Here is a 19756-nt window from a genome sequence, read left to right on the forward strand (position 1 = left end):
CATCACAGATGGGTAAACACTTTGAGGTGGCCTCAAATCTCAGAGGGTCTGATTACCTTCCCAGAGGTCATGGCTCTGGAGACCAGGCCTCGGCCACATGGACTATCTTGGGTCCTTGTCAAGGCTGCTGTTTGGTGGCCCCACTTGTCCTGGGTCCCTGTCTTCCTCCTCTGGTGGGAAGGCACCCCAAGATCCAGTGTTAACGCAACTCACCCCCTGGCCTTCAGCCTGAGGCCCCAACTTCCTAGAATCACATGCTTCAGAAACCCTGAACCCCTGGCAAAGAGTCAAGCTGTGACAAGCCAGCAGTCCCCGGGGTACTGGGGGTGTGACAGCCCACTAGGTGTGAAGAACGGTGGACCCCTGGGGCCGAGGCCCTTATTTCCCTGTCCAAACAAAAACGTGAACCCTCTAAGCCTGCACCAAGCCTGTCCCAGCGGGGCGCCCGCAGCAGCCTCTCAACATGGGTTTCCTGGAGTGTCAGGAGCCACCAGCCCAAACCTCACTGTTTAGCGAAGAGCCTGGGGTGTGCTGGAGTAGCCAGCTCCCAAAGGCCCACCCGCTAACGGTGCTGGCGGCCTCGGTGGCTGGAGCGCCTTCCTCACTCACACCTCGCACCGCCCCTCCCCGCTGCTGAAGCCAGCATCCGTGCCTGGACAGTGAACCGTGGACAGAGCCGAGATGGCCTTTGGGGCACCACCACTCAGTGGCCTGGGCAGCACTGCCACCTGCTGGCTGGCGGGCGCGCGAGCGAGCGAACGAGGACTGGAAGGCTGCCTCCCGGCAGGGCAGTCAGCTCTGGGTCTCACCCTCGGCAGACAGGGCTGCAGGCCGCTCAGGCGCTCCGGATGGTGAGCCCTCTGCAGGGAGGACCGCTGTCCGATCAGGTTGTGTGTGTGTGTGTGTGTGTGTGTGTGTGTGTGTGTCAGCTCTTATTGATCAAGTTCAGCCATTTGCCAAGGTATATACACATTTTATTTAAAAAAGTTTTACAGTTTTCATTATACACAACTATTGAGAGGTTATAGAGGAGGCATTTGACCAGGTGACAGACAGGTCCACCAGGTCATCACAATGCGGGGGAGGGGGAGGGAGGGGACCGTAGACAGCTGAGATTTCAGCCGAGGGCTCTAGGCCCTTGTCTGTTCAAGCTTCACACACTGTATACCAAATACAATCAGTAATTAAAGGCCATTTCCTCTCACGCCCACATCCAAGTAGCTGCTGACCGGCCACTCCACAGCCCGCCCCTCCACACCCATGACCTCAAAGGGCCCCCACTGCATCTAGTCCCTAAAGAGCTGGCCAAGGAGGCCAGAGAATGGTGGACATGGACCCTGAAGTCCAGGGAAGTGCAGTTCGAGCGCCCAATTTCTAATGAGTTGGAAGTTGACAAAACTTGGCTAACTTTTGTAAACGGCTCCACTTTTCTGAGTCACTAAAGCAGACTAAGCTATACGCCACTAAAAATGTCAGCGCTCAAACCCGACTCGGAAACCAGAAACTGGCAGAGGATGTGTCATGATTCTTAGCCATCCCAAAAGGTGGCCTAGAAAATGCAAGTAGCAGGTCGAGGCCAATACCACCTCAGGGAGCCCTTTCCTGGGCACGGTTCCTCTGGAAAGGGGTACTTCTCAGGAGCCTACACCGGCTGGTTGGCAATTAGAACAGAGTTTGAAGTGGGGGAAAAAAAAATAAAAACTTAGTGTGGAGAGCAGAGGCAACTCTCCATGAACAGAGAACGCTGGCTGAAGCCCGGTACTCTGGAGGAGGAGGAGACTACCACAAAAATGTCAAATGTCAGGGTTTAGGTTGGCAACCACGGAACACGCCTCGTGGAACAGCTCGGGCTGCCAGCCTGCCCCTCTGCTTGTCGGTGTTTGGCAAGCCTGCAAGCCATCAACAGGGGCAAAGAACGGCTTCCCCCGGGAGGGCACAGGTAGAACCTCAAAAAATCGTCGCCCAGCGGGCAGGGCGAGTGCCAGCAGCTTGGTTCACTGCTACCCTCCGAAGGGGCTTGGCGCCGAGAAAGCCCATGGGCACCTGGAGAACCCAGCCACAGCCAGGCTCTTTCCAGGCCTTCGCAGCTATGGGCACGGTCATCTAATCTGACGTCACCAACAAGTAGAGAAGGTCCGGCAAGACTGCCAGCTTTCTAACAGAGTCAAGACTCGGAGCTGCAACACACACACCAGACGGCGTCGCAGAGTTGGGAGAGGGGACGGAGGGATCACAGGAACTGCCAGTTCTGCCAAGCCCAGCGACCCCTTCACCACACGCTCAGACACATCGCGCCCACTAGCCTCCAGCCCCAGGCTCCCCCCCCCCGCACTCCTGCACTGTCGGCCATGCCCGGGAGGGAACGGTGTCCTCACCAAAGCAGAGCGAATCCCCACGAGGGTCAGAGTGCTACCTGCTCACGCCCATTCCCCAAACTTGGCTCTGCCAGTCGTGTTTTGTTGGGTTTGTTTTGTATCTGTTTCCAACAAGATCAGAAGCAATTATCTGGACTTTTTATTGGGGGGGGGTAATTAGAATACTATTTTATACAGTATTGAAAAAAATACATTTTTATTGTTTCAACTCACAGTCACCACCCAGCAGTTCAAGCCTTCCTATGTGGCACCCACAGTGAAGGTTACAGCACGAGCAAGCGGCTAGGCCGCACGGGAGCAAGCGGGAGGCCAGGTAAGCAGAGCTACACAGACACGGCTAACGCCACCTTCCAACAGGCCAGGGTGCCAGAGGACAGCACAGAACCAATTAAACCCCACAGAACTGCATTTTCCCCAAAGAAAACCTTTTGCTTCATGCCCGTAATTAACATAAAATAAGTAAATTATTTCTTTTTATTTAGGAAAATAATCATGCTAAAAGTTGTACTTTATATAGATTTTCAAAGGAAAGACTGATTGTGCTTTTTGAATTAAAAAAAGATAGGTGTCTTCCAACCTCATTGACTTTAAACCTTGTGGAATATAGCACTTCTAAACTAAAAACACACATCAAGAGAAAAGTTAGTCCAGTGGGACATTCAAACGTCTTCAGAAGGTCTTAGGCTTGGCTACTTCTACTGTTCTGGTTTCAGGAAAAAAAAAAAAAAAAATCCAGAGCAGAGCTGCTGTCTAAACTGTCTCCACCCCCCCTACCCCATCGGGCCTGAAAGTGCTGGCCACTGTGGCCGCAGTCAGCTGAGCAGCGCGGGCAGCAGTGGCCAGGGCCTTCCACTGTCTGACCTGTGCTCCCGCCGAGGGAGAGCGCTCGACCACACCTGCCTCCATCACAGCTCACGCCTCTCCTCGTCCACCACGGCGGTTGTCCTGGCCTCAAGCCACTTTGGGTACAAGAACTTCCATATGATTTTTCAATTGTCGCCCATTCCAGAGTTAGGGTGTTCTGGCTCTCAAATTCCCAAAAGCAGTTGGCAACTGGGATGCGTGCAGAAGGAAAATAGACTGGAGTTCAAGGGCCGTGCGGGCCTCAAGCCTTGAGACCGGTCTTCCTCACCTGCTGGTCCACTGAGCGCCTCGCCCAGGGAGGAGACTGTCTCTCCTGGTGAGATTAAATCTGCAACCTGTCTACCAACAATTCACACAAATAAAAAAATTAAAAAAGAAAAAAAACAAAACAAAACAAAACAAAAAAAAACAAACCCCCCAAAAAACTGCTTGCAGCTTCTCCCGCTCAGTCCAGGGCAGTGGTCTCTGTCAGGCCCAGCCCAGGCCAGATTACCTCCATCTTCCAGTCACTTTTCTCCTTCAGTCCTGTTCTCTCAAGAAAGCTCTGCATGACAAGCTACACCCCCAAAAGAAACCGGCTCAGAAAACACCTCCCAAATGTTCTCCAATGTGAAACCAAGGTGGTCGCAGGCCTGGTAGCACAGAAGGCCTGTGCTACCCAGAAAAATGCACTTAAATCCAAGTAAAAAAAAAAAAAAAAAAAAAAAGGAAGGGGAGGTTCTAGGTCTCACTTCTCATCCAGCCTGTTTGTACTGCTTCTCAGAAAGGGCCACTGAGGGCTTGGGAGCAGCTGACGACACAGGGCCGGCTTCACACGCCCGCAAAGCATGCCTCTCAGCCTTTTCCTTTCCACTCTGGAAAAGCACTGTTCTATCTTCATCCAAGAGCTGGTAGATTTGGTTTTTTCTTTGGAACCATCAATAAAAAGAAGCAACCTTTTCCTGTTTACTCGTGTTTACCTATCAGAGCGGCAATTCTTGACAGTTGAGCAGCACACAGGCTGACTTGGCCAAATGGACTATGAATGCATGCATTCGGACTGCATACTGCTACCAAAATGGAATGTGGGGATATGCTATGCACCTCAGTTGAGAAATGACCAAGAAATCAAGATCTAAAGGGTGATATATAATATATATATATCAATGCTATTATTCATAAAAACCTTGTTTAGTAATAAAAAAAATTGCTTTGTTTAAATATGAATATCAGAGTCTGCTTCTCATGGTTAGGAAATAACAGTCCTTCTGGAAGGCAGGCGCCCTTTCCACTACAATTCCATGTCCTGGGCCTCGTCCTCAGAAAAGTCAGACATGGAGCTCTCTGAGGAGCTGTCGCCAGTGCCCTCTTCCTGCTCCTTCAGGGCCTCCTCCGTTGCGTACTTCTGGATGTACTCTGCACGGGGAGGGGGAAGAAAGCATAGGCTGAGTTCAGCGAGCCCAGGCACACGCACCTGCTAGGCCGGGGTAAGATGTGACAGGATTACTAAAGCCAAGGGCGAATTCCACAGAGGAAGTGGCTTGTGTGGGGTGCAATGGGCAGCCCAGTTTTTACCTCCCCTGTGAGTAAAGTGGTCTACCTCCCAGTCAGAGCAGGAGTGACGACTGCACAGCCTCCTCTGAGCTGCAGCCCAGTAACCCAGCTAGCCCAGGTCTGTACTGGAGAACACGGGTGTGGAAGCAGACAGCACTAATGGCCTCACTCTGCCGTGCACTGTTCACCCCTGACCTAAGCCGCAGGAGCCCAAGCCAATGTGCCAGCTGAGGAGTGTAAGAGAGGAACTGCCACGCACACTCTGGACGGGCATCCTCAGGCTGCATCTTCTATGGAGCCATCGGAGCTGCCATGGCAAGGTCGGCAACAAGACCACACAGCCTGCTGATGCCCGAAAACCAGCCCAGCATCTAGGCAGGAGTACTTCCCTATCTTCCTTCCTTCAGTGTTGTCAGGCAGTGGTGAAGCCCTGGCTGAGCTGGGCCTTGCTGTGAGCCTCCTGCCTCTGTGTCCAGGGCTCAGACGACAGGTGTGTGTTACCATGCCCAACATATTTTCTTCTGAACAGAGTTTTTAGACCTGAGACTTAGAGCCCTTTGAGCCATAACAAATCTACTTAAGTTTTTTTGTTTTGTTTTCCTGGGGGCTGGAGAGACCAGTTAGAGGTTAGGAGCACTGGCTGCTCTTCCTGAATCTAATTCCCAGCACACACAGGGTGGCTCCCAACCATCTATAGTGGGATCTGGTGCCCTCTTCTGGCGTGCAGGCGCACATGCAGGCAGAACACTGCATAAATAATAAGTAAATCTTACTACACTCAAGGCTGGTTTTAACTTGATTTGAAGCTAAGGGATGACCTTGAACGTCTCATCTTTCTGCTTCCATCACCTCTCAAGTGCTGAGATTATAGGCATGTACTACCACAGGTAGAGGAATTTTAATTCAAAACATGACTGCTCTGAATTCATCACATCCAAAGACCTAAGTCTCTGTGATTTGTCTGAAATACAATATGCCTTTAATCCAGCAGATCTGAGTTCAAGGACAGCCTGAATTAATGTGAAGTTTCAGGTAAAGAAAAGTTTAGGCACGGTGGTATAGGCCTTTAATCCCAAACAAGGAAGGTAAAATTAAGGTTGTAGAAGGAAGCACCAACATTTTCAATTGAGTGGCAGAAACAGTGACAAATCAGAGAAGATCTGACAGGATATGCCCAACTTTCATGAGGAGAGGAAAGGGAAGCTACTTTAGGGACGAGAGAGAAAGAGAGAGAGAGAGACAGAGACAGAGACAGAGACAGAGACAAGCTAGACACAGGTGAAGGCTAAGAACAAGCCAGAGAATGAGAAGGTGGCAGCCCAGAGCTCAGTAAGAACAGAGAGGGTGATATTCAGCAGTAAGTCTCAGAGGCTAAAAACATTCTTAGGCCTAGGTTAGATGCAACAGAGGCAGAAGTGCCCAGGACAAGGCCTAGGTTAGCAGGAGGAGGAGGCAGTAGGCCTCCAAGACAACGGCTGAAGCAGGAGAATAAACGTTGTGAGCTGCCATGTGGGTGCTGAGAATTGAACCTGGGTCCTCCGGAAGAGTAGTCAGTTCCCTTAACCACTGAGCCATCTCTCCAGCTCCTGTTTGGTTGTTTTTTTTTTTTGTTTGTTTGTTTGTTTTGAGACAGGATTTCTCTATGTACACCTGGCAGTCCTCTAACTCAAGATATCCCCCGGCCTCTCCCTCCTGAGTGCTGGCTGAGGCATGTACCAGCAACAGCTTTGAGCAGGTGGTGACCTATCTTTAGACAATGCCAAGGATGCCCACGTCCACAGACCGCTTAGTATGCAACCTTGCTTTTACACCTGCATTACATTTTTTTTTAAATGATGTGGATATGGGTATGTCTGTGTCTGAAGCTTTAGATGATCTTTCACAATTTTTTAAAATCCAACACCAGCCCAGTATGCAAGTGGTGCCAAGTGTGGGAAAGTAGAATCTAAACCCTACGAGTGAGTCAATGGGGCCCTGCCACTGCAGCCTCTTTTTAGACTACAGAAAACGACAAGGAACTACGTTAAAGGTTGGTCTGATGCCTGTTACAGCCATCCTTGCTGTAAAGCTGCCTAAGACATACCTGACTGGTTGATTAAATGGCCCACACCTGGGCAGGGCAGGACAGGGTAGGTGTGGCTAAGGTTCCCAGGCTTCTGGGACAGGGGAAACAGCCAGGGAAGAGAGGAGGAAGGAGGACGCCCCAGTGCATTAGTGTGGAGAAACAGCCACATTGCCTGGGAGGAAGGACTCCAACAATGGGGTGGAAAGGCCCAGATGAAGAATGTAAGCAAGTACGGTAGGACCAGATGAGGAGGATTAAGGCCGATGGGCATTGGCTGGGGGGCTGGGAGGTGGATGGTGAGGATGTTGAAACAAGAGCAGGTAAAGTATCTGCCTAGCCGAAGGTAAAATAGGCAATTATAAATCTAACAGGTGTCTGTGTCTTCTTATTTGTGATAGTGGGTTAGATAAGACTGCCATGAAATCTTAGGGATAATAATAAACATTATATAGCCCAACCCTTATTTTTTATTTACAACAGCAGGACTGCGTAACTTAACACAGGCTTTAAGCTGGGCATTGGTGGCACACACTTTTAATCTCCTACTTGGGAAGCAGAGGCAGGCTGATCTCTAAGTTTGAAGCCAGCCTTGGCTCCAGAGTGAGTTCCAGGACAGACAGGGTTACAAAGAAAAATCCTGCTTGGCAAAACAAAACAACCACCAAAAAGACTTTAAATGGCCAACTAAAAGCACATCCCAGCTTACCTTTAATTTTCTGCTTGTACTCTTCTGGTCGGTGGAGGTACATGGCTGCAGCATCGCCATTCAGAGGGTCTATAGGGTTAGGGTAGGCCAGCAACTGGGGCAGGAAGGACTCAAATATATTGGTAAGATCTGAAAGAACAAACACACACTTCATGCACGGGGGCATACAACGTCACATGGAGTTCAGCAGGCAAGAATGCCTACTCTACTTTTAAATAACTTTTTAAAAAAAGTTTTCCAGACAGGGTTTTCTCTGTGTAGCCTTGGCTGTCCTGGACTCGCTTTGTCCCTGCCTCTGCTGGGACTACAGCATGCTCCCCTGCACTTAAAGCGTGTAGGTGTTTAGGCTGCCTGAATCTACGTGCAGCAGTATGCACTCTTAGCCACAGACTTCTTTCTACTCCCCCAGCACCCCCCCCCCTGCTCACCTGCTTAAATACGTAACTACTGTGGAGATGACTCGACAGAGGTGTGCTCCACTCTAACATCCTTGTTTCAACATCAACTACACTTTAAAATTTAAACCTAAGGAACCAGGTCAGGACATACATTCTTGTTCTCTTTGGAAGGCAATTTTCCCAGCCTTTACCCACAACCCCAGTTTCCCTTTTTTGTATTGCTGAGAGTTTGAATTCAGTCTTGTGAGGCTAGTATGAGCATAGCTGTTTTCCCAATTCTATTTCACTCCATTTCCCAAACTGAGAGTCTAGAAACACACACTATTTATTGAAAATCATGCCCCAATAAGCTACTGCAAAGCGAGCTACTGTAACTTCTTAAAACGTAGCATTCCGGGCATGCATGACGACTCCGAGGCCAGCGCGTTGGTGGTGTGCTCAAGTCCACACTCTGTGGAGCTGGTTCTCGCCTCCACCGTCACGTGGGTTCTGGGGACTGAGCTCAGGAAGCCAAGTGTGCCCAGCAAACAGCTCACCCACATTGCGCCATCTTACCAGTTCAAAGTGAGTTAATTTCCTGCGTGTTTTTCATTTTGGTGGCTGTTTTGCCTGCGTGCCTGTGTAGCATGTGTGCAGTGCTCACAGCTACCAGAAGAGGGCAGCAGTTCCCACTATCGGTGGAGCCTGTATGGGTGCTGGGAACTGACCCTCGGTCCTCTGAGTAATTCCTCACAACAGCCATCTTTATGATGTTCTAGTCCTCTGCTGTACATCACTGTTGCTGTCTGTGACAGGGTCTCTCACAGCTCAGGCCACAAGCTTGGCCAGAGGGTGCCCTTACATTCCTGCTAACCCCCCCAAGCCATGGGAACACAGGCAATCCCAGCGTTCACGGGGTGAGGTGGGAGGACTGGCTGGAGGATGAAGCCAGCCTGGCAATTCACTGAAATCTTGTTTTGGAAAGCGGGAAATTTAAAAAAAAAAAAGAGAATTTGACATTTAATGTTTTGTTCCCCAAGCCCCTTGTCAAGATCTCATTAAGTATCTAAACTGGCCTTGAACTCATGATCCTCCGGAGGGCTGGGATTATAAGAATGGGCTGGTATTAACTTCTAGTGGATACAGAGATAATCCAGTTCTTCAATTATGCAAGATAAGAAGGGCAGAAATCTATACAAACCACTTATAAATAACAGTAAGACATTAAGAAACCTGGGGCTGGAGAGATGGCTCAGAGGTTAAGAGCACTGGCTGCTCTTCCAGAGGACCTCAGTTAATTCCCAGCCACCACATGGTGGCTCCCAACCATCTATAGTGAGATCTGGTGCCCTCTCCTGGTGTGTAAGCACATATGCAGGCAGAGTACTGCAGAAATACTATAGACAGACCAAGACATAAGCAACCAACTGCTAGTATTAACTTGTCTTTCTGGACATACACAGATCTCTGTATACAGCAATCACCCCAAGTTCACAAAGGAAGCATGAAAACTGTATAAGGAATCTCTTGGGTCTGTATGTAAAAACCTTTGGCCTAAGGTGAAGCAGGAGACAGAAGGCAGGACATCCGGCAGGCAGAAGGGAGTCTGAGACAGGCCCTGTGCTCGGGATTCAGAAGGCAAGGTGTGAGGAGGGCAGACACATCATATCTGGGCTCAGGTAATCAGCCATGTGGCACAATGAAGATTGGAAAAATGGGTTCTTTTGAGTTATGAGCTAGTCAGAGAAGAGCCTAGCTGGATGACCTAGGTATCTGTAAAATTATTTTGAGTCTCATGGGTCATCATTCTGGTAGTTTAGGGATGGGAGGAGAACCCCACAGAAAACCTGGGTATGACCCAGTCCCCACTTCCCTAACCCAGAGATGACGAAATCCCATCCTCAGCACACGTCAGACCTCTTCTTCCTACTTCCCCACTCTGCGCTGCTGTCCTCACAGGATTTGCTGTTTCTCCAATGGCTGCCTGTGGACTGGCACTGATGGAGGCTCTCCTGACTCGCACTGTCTGAGCTCTGTGGACACCCAGGGAACTGAGCAGCATATGGTTGGGACACTGACATCTACCGGGTAGGAGCAGGGATGCTATGAAGACATTTTACAATGCACAGGGTCGCTCACTACAACAAACTGTTAGCAACAAAAGCACACTTACGGCGAGGTTGAGAAAACCCACGTCAGCCATAGGAAAGGGACCGCCAGAGCTCCCACGAAGACTGGAGCACAAACTTCAGGTCTTGTGGCCGACAAGGGTGTGTGTTCGGCACAGCTCTGCAGCTGTGGCCCCAAGGAGCCAAAGCACCAGCAGGCCCTGGCTGTCTCCGCTAAAGCTCTGGATACCAACTGCTCTACCTGCTCTAGAATGCCCCCGAAACAAGGCTACAGGGGGAGAGGGCTCCCTGAGCAAGGCCAAGGCCCTCGATTCATCCCCACAAAGAATTCAACACCACAGCCAGACGCACTGGCACTGTGATCCCAGCACTCCGGAGGCAGAGGCAGGCGGATCTGTGTTTGAGGTCAGCCTGGTCTACAGAGCGAGTTCCAGGACAACCAAGGCTACACAGAGAAACCCCGTCTGGAAAAACTAAACAGGAACAAAAATAATAAAAAATTCAACACCATAAACGAAGAAAACCTTTCAGACTGTAGGTTCTTCCTGCTCACTTCCTGGAATATTCTAGAGTTGTGCTTCTCTACAGAACATTCTGCAGAGATAAAAATGTCCCTTCTTTGTACTGTTCAAAACAGCTGCCCCGTGTCAAGGGTCCGCTAAGCCCCTGATACGTCAGAGAAAACTAGGAAGTAAGCCTCCCGGTCTACTCCCGGTCTAATCGAAACCCTCAAACGTGGGCCGTGGATCCTGTACCAGAGTCCCTGGGCAGGGTGCTCAGGCTGTTTTCCCCTCCATAGCTCCATCCAGAATGAAGGAATGCCTCGGAGGTTTCCCACGGGACCAAATTACAGTAAAGTCCCACACCAGGACACAAGTGTTAAAATTTTAACATGAGGCCAAAACAAAACAATTTCCCTTAAGAATTTCATCTTGTGTGTGCCCAAGCTGGCCTCAAACTCTCCATCCTCCTGCCTCGGCAGCCGGAGATGCTGGTATTACAGGCCTGAGCAACCACACCGGGTCTGTCCGGACACACTTTGAGCTCTGCTGAGTACCTGGCTGAAACCAGAGGTGCTTACACCAAGTCCTTCCCACACACAACAACTCTGGAGACAGAGGTTACAGACCCTGCCCAAGACCGGATTCCAAACAAGGGCCGATCGCCCATGCTGCCTGCCAAGGGGATCAGACTTGGCGCCTGGCTTTGGTGGCGAGGCAGGCTCCACGCAGCCACACTGCACGGCCTGGCGTCTCCCTGCAGGGGTGCAGGCCTCTGCTGCCCAGCCCAGGGCACAGCCCCTCTGCTCACCAGTGATGGCAGTGACTACTGACCGCTCCCAACAGACTACAAAACACTGAAACACAAAAGGCAGCTTTCGTCCCTTTGACCGGCTGCCTGGGCTCCAGGAAGCGCGTAACCTTTCCGACCATTTTTAAGTGTCCTCAAGCTACCAATACGTAGCTTTACCAATGTGTTGGCTCCAAACAAACAAAAGAACCCTTAATTGCTGGTTCTGCTTCCTGTTCTCCCTCTTCCTTGTTAACACACTCTGACCCATTGTTACAGCTGTGCTGAGTCACACCTGTACTCAGAAAAGAAACACGGGGAGGGCTCGGCAGCTCTGGGGGGAGGTGATGCAGTCGCTGGCACCAGAGCTCCCGGCTCCCAGGGCCACAGTGACAACCAGGCAGGCATCCCTGATTCGCTCGCTCTGCACGTGAGGTTGTGTAGACTCTTCTTCCACAGTGTGGGATGGAACTCAGGAACAGCGCACTTGCCAGGCCCTGGCACCACAGACAAAAGCACTGGCAAAGACGACCCAAACTACTAACCAAGAATTAGCTACAGTCATTTTAGGAAAAATTCACAACCAACTCCGTTTTACTGCTGGTTTTTTAGGACAGGGTCTGGCTTTGTAGACCAGTTTGGCTCCAAACGCTTGGTGATCCTCCTGCCTTGGCCTCCTGAAGGCTGAGGTTGTAGGTACCCCTCCTAATGAACCTCTTCCCCAGAATCTCTTTTCCAAGAATTAGGTCAAAAATCAGAGGGCTTGGCGCACACACACACCTGCTGCTCTTCCCTAGAACTTTTTCCCCTCCTTAGCCCTGGCTGGCCGGGAACCCCAGAGACCTGCCTGTCTCTGCCTCAAGAGTAATGGGGATTAAAGGCGTGCGCTGTCACGCCTGGTCCTCACACCCCTTCAACGGCCTTTTCCAGCACACTGTGGCAGCCACCTTCTCCAGTGGGGGCATGCCAAACCACAGGCAAGTGGTGAGTCTATTTCAGGGCCTTAGGGGCTGCCTCAGAACGGTAGGCAGGGGCAACCACCAACCACCAAATGCACTGTGGACATTTGGCTGTGCAAACCCCATTAGGCTGCACTACCTTCAGCCAAAGGGAGACGTGCTCCCCAACAGCGAGCAGCGTTTGAAAACCCCAAGTCTAATCTCAGGTCTCTCCTCTCTGCACCTCAACCTCTTCACCGGTAAAAAGAGAAGTGTAACACTGCTGTTCTCATTCAGGTCTTTTTTTTTTTTTTTTTTAAAGACAGGGTTTCTCTGTGTAGCCCGGCTGCCTTAGACTGGCTTTGTAGACCAGGCTAGCCTTGAACTCAAGTGATTCACTGACTCTGCAAAGACTGAAGGTATGTGCCACCATGCCTGGCTCTTAGCAGGGCATTTCACAGAGCTCTAAAAGAACTATAAAACTCATTTCAAAGTAAACAAAGAACCAGCCTAAAATATTAACACAGATGTGACCTCTCACCAGAGCAAAATTTTACTTGCAAATTCTGTGGGTTTCAGATTGAATGCAGAAACTACTTGCCTGGTATACTACAGTAAACAATCAGGAGTTAAAAACCATTAAGGTGAGTGGGGATGTTTCAGTCAGTGGGAGCTTGCCTCTACCCATGAAGGCCTGAGTTTGCGTCCTCAGAATGCACACTTGCAATCCCAGTGCTGGCGAGAAGAGAAGCAGAGGCGGGCAGATCGGGGAGCTGGCCAGCCAGCCTTGCCTATTTGGTGATACTCCACACCACTGAGAAACCCCGTCTCCCATGAATGGTAAAAGGAGTCTGAGGAACAGCATCCAAGGTTGTTCTGACCTCCAAATGCGCGTGCACACCTCATCTTAGCCACAGCGCCATTCCTAAGAGCCAGCTAAGTCATGCCACACCCACCCTACTGCCCATCTCGCTGTACAGGCTGCCCGGGCCCTGGCGTCCCTTAAAAAAGCAGAGCACCACCCAAACAAGCATCTTATGACACCCACAGTATTGCAATGTAACGGCTGGCTTTGTAAGCCACATGTGGTAGCCACCAGCCAAAGGCCCTGGACTTTGGTCCTAGCACAAACAGGATGGAACAGAGGAGCATGAACTCCTCTGTGCTCTGCCCAGAACTGACTACCATGGGTAGTCAAGAGCCACAGTCACTACTCTCCTTTGTCCATAATTCAATAAGGAGCAGGCTGAAAGAAGAGGAAGAAAAAGATCTGCCTTATAACTAAACAGAGAAAAGGATGGACCAAAGTCAATTCCTGTGGTCTAAAACCCATGATTCCTCCTGTGACTTACACAGAGCTTTCTCTGGGATTCTGGTTACTGTTATTCAAAATCCCAGCACTTGGGAAACAGGGTAACAAAACCTTGTCTCAAAATCAACAAATTGACCAAAAAGAAGAAGAAAGAAGAAGAAGAAGAAAGAAGAAAGAGGAGGAAGAAGGAAGAAGAAGAAAGAAGAAAGGAGGAGGAAGAAGAAGAAGGAAGAAGAAAAAAGAAGGAAGGAGGAAGGAGGAGGAGGAAGAAGGACGAGGAAAAGGAGGAAGGAGGAAGAGGAGGAGGAGGAGGAAGAAGAAGAAAGAAGAAGAAAAAAAGAAGAAGCTGCAGCCAGTGTAGTGTATACCTTCAATCTCAGCACTGTCAGTCTGAGGCCAGCAGCCTGGTCTACAAAGCCAGTCCACGACAGCCAATGCTACACAGGGAAATTTGTCTTGGAAAAACAAAACAAAGAGCGAGCGAGCTGAGTGGCAGTGTCAGCAAATGCCTTTAATCCCATCTTTAAAATCAGAGAGATAGGCTTGGTCTACATAATGAGTTAGTTCCAGGACAGTCAAGGATACACAGAGAAACTCTGTCTTAAAAAACTGAAAACAGAAAAAAACAAAAAACAAACAAGGGCTTGAAATAGAGTAAATAATTAAAGACTTCCATATTTCCCTTGGTCCTTTTTATAATTTTAGGCTAATTAACAGATTTTTAAAATCTTTTTACCAGCTCTTTGGAAGCTACAATAACAGATTTAGGACTTGTTTAAACATTTTAAAATGTTTTCTCCTGCTTACAGTCTGTGAACACTGAAAGACCACAATGAAATTATATATATAAATAAACACTATGTATGTATGTATGTATGTATCTATCATCTATCTATCTATCTATCTTTTTTGTGAGACAGGGTCTGTCTATCTATCTATCTATCTATCTATCTATCTATCTATCTATCTATCTATCTATCTTTTTTGTGAGACAGGGTCTCAGCGTGCAGCCCTGGCTGTCCTGGAACTCTCAGGTATGCCCAATACCTCAGACAGCAGCCTGGGGGGGGGGGCTGCTTGCCCCAAGTGCTATTGGAGAGAACATGCAGGCAGTGGGAATGTGGACGGAAGAGGCTCTTTACTTGCTGGCCAGGAAGTAGAGAGCAAGGGACAGAGCGGGTGCTGGGCATAACCTTTTTTTTTAAGATAAAGATTTTATTTATTTATGTTGAATGTTCTATCTGTATGTACACCTGCATGCCAGAAGACAGCAGAGACAGCAGCAGAAGGTTATAGATATATATATATAGATGGTTGTGAGCCGCCATATGGTTGCTGGGAATTGAACTCAGGACCTCTGGAAGAGCAGTCAGGGCTTTTAACCACTGAGCCATCTCTCCCGCTCATGGGCATGACCTTTAAAGGCATGCCTCCAGTGACCCACTTTCTCAGTAAGAGCGCCTCCTAAGGTTTCTGCACCTCCCAAGATCATGTTACCAACGGGGACCAACTGTTCACCACAGGAGCCTGCTGGAACCACGATATCTGAGGTCTTCCACAACCAGAGATGCCTGCGCTGCGAATAACTTAACAGTCCCGGGAGCAGACTTTGCTAAGGGCTGTAAATGGCAGCAGGCATCCTCAGGATAAGACTTGAGTGAAGTCAATCAGGAATAGCCTCAGATAGGGAGGCTGACATAAAGAAAAAGGAGATGAAAGGTAACTGTCCCTAGGGTAAAGCTGCGGGGGAAGAGCTCATGTCCGTTGGCCTAGAGCTTTCCAGAGGGCGACAGGCAGCACAGAGCAGCACGCTGCAATGCATCGGGATGGCACCACCTCATCGCTAGGAGATGCAGTCAAGAATGTACTGTAATTAGCTGGGTTTGCTGGCCCAAGCAGGAGGACTGCAAGCTCAGCCTATGCTGCACTGGGAGATCCTGCCTCAAAATAAAGAGCTGAACAAAGGTACATGAGGGGTGGGGAGGGGGGAGAGGGGGCTCTCAACTTAAGCCTTTACGGGTAGATGAAAAAGAAAAAAGATCTGATGCCATGAGTCACATGTGCTCATGTTTGTCTGTGAATTCTTTGAAAAACAGAATGTCTATGTAGATAACCTAAGCAGAGAAATTAGAAAATATTAAGAATTAGTCACACACTTGAAAAAGCTTTTAAATATAGAACACATGATGTGTTTACTGGATGTCACTTACTGGCAATATCTTGGCTTTTCAGGGTTTGAGGTTTAAGGCCGGCCACTTTGTGCTCCGTGTGACATGGAGATTGAAGCCCGGCTGTGCACACAGCAGGTCCGTGCGTCTCCACTCAGAAGCATCTCTCTCTCGGATCATTTTAAAAGCAGTCTAGGCTGGCAACGGCAGTGCCTGCCTTTAGTCTTCAGGACTTGGAAGGCAGAGGCAGGTGAGTGGCTGTCTTTGAAACTGGTCTAGGAAGTGGTCTATTCTACGCCAGCCATGGATGCACAGTGAGCCTCTGTCTCACGATAAAATAAGATAGGGGCTACAGGAATGGCTCACTGGTTAGGAACACTTGCTCTTCAGGACCTGGCTTCCATTCCCAGACCCCACATGGCAGCTCACAGTTGTCTGTATCTCCAGTCCCAGGAGAGACTGGAGACGCAAATATGGTAAAAGACGTATGTTTAGGCAAACATTCATCCATGTAAATAAAGTTATCTAAACTACAGACAACATTCTCTCCCACTAACTACTTCATTGTGGCCCTTTCTTAACGTGTTCACGCTGACGATGACCTAAAGGAAGTGCACACGCCTGTCTGTCGCAGAGGGACAGCTCTCAGCAAAGACATGCTCACTGCCTAGCCAACCTCACCACACCTCTCGCCTTATTGGCGTGCTTTCCAGAGGTCACTGCGGTTCAAACATGACACAATCTTGCCTTTCTTGCACTAGGATATGTTACTAACCTTCCAGGAATGAAGGCAGTCAATCTGTAATCAGCCAGTGGGTATACTTGTACTTACACTAAAGCATGTTATTAAAACCTTTAACTACTAGCCAATAATTTAGTTGAAGAAGAAGAAGAAGAAGAAAAAGAAGAAGAAGAAGAGGAGGAGGAGGAATGAAGAAAGAAGAACCTATGTAGTAAAAGCACAAAGACAAACAAGTCATGGCTGTGTGTCTCCGTATTTAAGAACTGAAGCAGCTCTGTAACTAGGGCTCCAAGAAAGCAGGTCCTCTCTGTGAGCCTTGCCTCGGCTGGCTCCGTGGACAGTGAGTCATGGTCCCCATGCCTGGGCTACTACATGGTCTGTGGCTAGCCACCAGTGAACATGACATCTCTAAGACACTAAATTCTTCAACCAACAACGTTTCCCACTTTCCTCAATTAATTACTTTCTGAGACGTACAAATACAACTTCTGAAGAGCTGCAAGTCCATAAAGAAGCCTGGTCATGGGGCAAAGTCCCAGCAAAGCCAGCAGAGCCAAAGCTCAGCATGTTTCTTCTCTGTGTAACAGGTGCCGTCCTCCCTTGTTCTGAGAAGAGACTGTTCTATTGGCCTCTGTCTAGATGACTCAGAACGCTGTCTAGCTGCTTAAAAGGTATGAAGTTAGGAGTCTCACAGTGCAGAAGCAACACTGAGTTTTTGTGCCTGTTCAAATAGTTGTCACCCTACCAGTCCTAAAGATACACAGACCTGTCAGTCATAAAGACACACAGACCTGTCAGTGAAGCTACTAAAATATCTACAAACAGCAGGGCATGCTGGCACACACGGAGACAGGAGGATTGCTGTATGAGGCTAGTCTGGCTTTCATAGCAAGGCCTTGTCTCAAAATCACTAAAACCAAAACCAGAATCTAGGACAAGCTGGAGTGAGAAACCATTATTATTATATTTATTTATTATGCATATAGTGTTCTGCCTGCATGTGCACCTGCATACCAGAAGAGGGCAGCAGATCTCACTGTAGATGGTTGTGAGCCACCATGTGCTTGCTGGGAAGTGAACTCAGGACCTCTGGAAGAGCAGCCGGTGCTCTTAACCTCTGAGCCATCTCTCCAGCCCCAGCAGAGCCACCATCATTTATCTCTGTCCGGATGACTCTTGGGCAAGTAATATCCAATGTGTTCAGTTTTAGGCTCAATAAAAAGTGTGTCTACTGTTTAACAAGTCCCAAGGGTAAGAGCTGTAACCTGCCCCATTTTCTAAGAAAGTACTCTTTCACACCTTCCTCACTTGTCCACATTTGGATTCTATTATAACTTACCAATAGGTCAGAGTACAGTGAAGGGTGGCAGGGTCAAATTTGCCCAAGAATGAAGCTGTGCTGCCGTTAATGTGCTTCGGCCTGCTGTATGCGAGCTGATAAGGCAATTACAGAAATCTTTCAAAGAAAATGTAAAAGCTAAGAATCAGAAGGCGAGCTTTAAGAGTACAAATGGCTACAGGGGGCTGGAGGCGTGGTCCAGGGGTCGAGAGCTCACAACTTCCAGGAACTCCAAGGGATGTGATGTCCTCCCTTCCGGCCTCTTTGGATACATGTATGCATGTGTTTGCATATATGCACACACACAGGAATACATGTAAACAAACAAAAAGAATCTTAACTTTTTGTTTTTGAGACAGGGTTTCACCATGTAGCCCTGGCTGTCCTAAAACTCACTCTATAGACCAGGCCTTGAACTCACAGAGATCTGATTGGCTCTAGCTCACCAGTGCTAGGATTAAAGGCGTGCGCTGCCACCACCGACTAGGTGCCCATGGCTCAATGACCTTTCCCCCGATTTTTTACAAGGTTAATTTTTTTGTTCACATAGACATCCGCGTGCATGTGCATGTATGAAGGACGCTGCCCTGTGGGTACCCTCAGGAGTCAGAAGAGGGAATGAGGTCCTGCCTCAGCTGGGGTTTCTATTGCTGGGAGAAAACATTACACGAGCAAAAGCAACTTGGGAAAGAGCGAGCTTACTTCAGTTTCCGTCTCCTGATTGCGCCCACCATGAAGGGAAACCAGGGCGAGAACTCCAGGCAGGGCCTGAAGCAGACACGGGAACGGCCAGCGCTCTCCAGGGGCTTGCTCGGTATGCTGATTACAGCAGCAAGACTCCTCCAGTACAGAGGGGACACCACCCTCAAGTGGGCTGGGCCTTCCCACAATCTTTTTTTTTTTTTTTTTTTTTTTTTTAATTTTTTTTCTGAGGTCTCCCTACGTAGCCCTGGCCATCCTAGAACTCACTATGTAGACCAAGCTGGCCTCAAACTCATAGAGAGAGCCTGATGGAATTAAGCTAAGCTCCATCAATCATCAGTTGAGAAAATTCCTGCTGGACAGTGGTGGTCCACGCCTTTAATCCAGCCCTCAGGAGACACAGACAGGCAGATCTCTGAGTTCAAAGCCAGTCTGGTCTACAGAGCTGGTTCTACGACAGCCAAGGCCACACAGAGAAAAACCAAACCAACCTAACAGCAGCAAAATACTTACAGGCCAATCTCATGGAAACATTTTCTTAAGGTTCTCAGGACTCCAGCTTGTGTCAAGTTGATCCCCTCTCAAGACAAAAACAACACGGATCCCATAGAGCTGGGCATGAGCACCCTGACCTGGGCACTGGGAAACAAATGCTGGAAGAACACCAAATGCGCTTACCTGGTAAGCCCCATCTTGCCCAGCCCTCTCCACCAGTTCTTAAGTCACATTTGTCTTTGACACTGAAGCCCAGATCCCCTGTTCTCTTATCACTGATGTCTGCAAGAGCAGGAAGGGATGGAAGAGAAGATGCTGTCATGCCACAAGCCAGTGAATCAATTTTGTCATTTGCTATTTTCTCTCAATGTCATAAGGGTACAAGAGATAACTGCTAGATAAATGCCAGATGGAGAACTCATATATATTGATGACCCTGTCTTTAAGAAGTAACCAGATTACCTGCTGAAATAGTAAGTAATATAAAATTACTGGTGATTAGATTATGATCATACCAATTTGGAACTTGTGAAGCAACAAGCGTCAGTTGGCAAAGGGCCAAGCAGGATGAGAACAGAAGCCATGTGCCAGTCACATGAACCAACAGAAATTGGCTTCATTTGGCAAAGGGGATGGAGAACTTAACTTACTGTTAGCATGGGCGATAATGCTTACTGTTAGCATGCTATGGGAAGCAGAGACCTGAAACTCCAACCATTCT

The 19756-nt window shown here is 48.8% G+C and overlaps 1 protein-coding gene across 2 annotated transcripts in view; it reads right to left on the minus strand.

Moving 5' to 3' along the window:
- Positions 1-952: 952 nt before the first annotated feature.
- The window catches only part of Ube2h (ubiquitin conjugating enzyme E2 H), an 82935-nt gene continuing 64131 nt past the window's right edge, over positions 953-19756 (minus strand). For both annotated transcript variants that reach the window (XM_021641291.2, XM_021641290.2), the window contains 2 exons: positions 7544-7672; positions 953-4634 (listed from right to left, as the gene is read on the minus strand). In XM_021641291.2, coding sequence (XP_021496966.1) covers positions 4510-4634; positions 7544-7672 — 254 coding nt within the window. In that variant the 3' untranslated portion in view covers positions 953-4509. The remainder of the gene's footprint in view (positions 4635-7543; positions 7673-19756) is intronic.

This window comes from Meriones unguiculatus, chromosome 21 (assembly GCF_030254825.1).
Source record: "Meriones unguiculatus strain TT.TT164.6M chromosome 21, Bangor_MerUng_6.1, whole genome shotgun sequence".
Lineage (NCBI taxonomy): Eukaryota > Metazoa > Chordata > Mammalia > Rodentia > Muridae > Meriones > Meriones unguiculatus.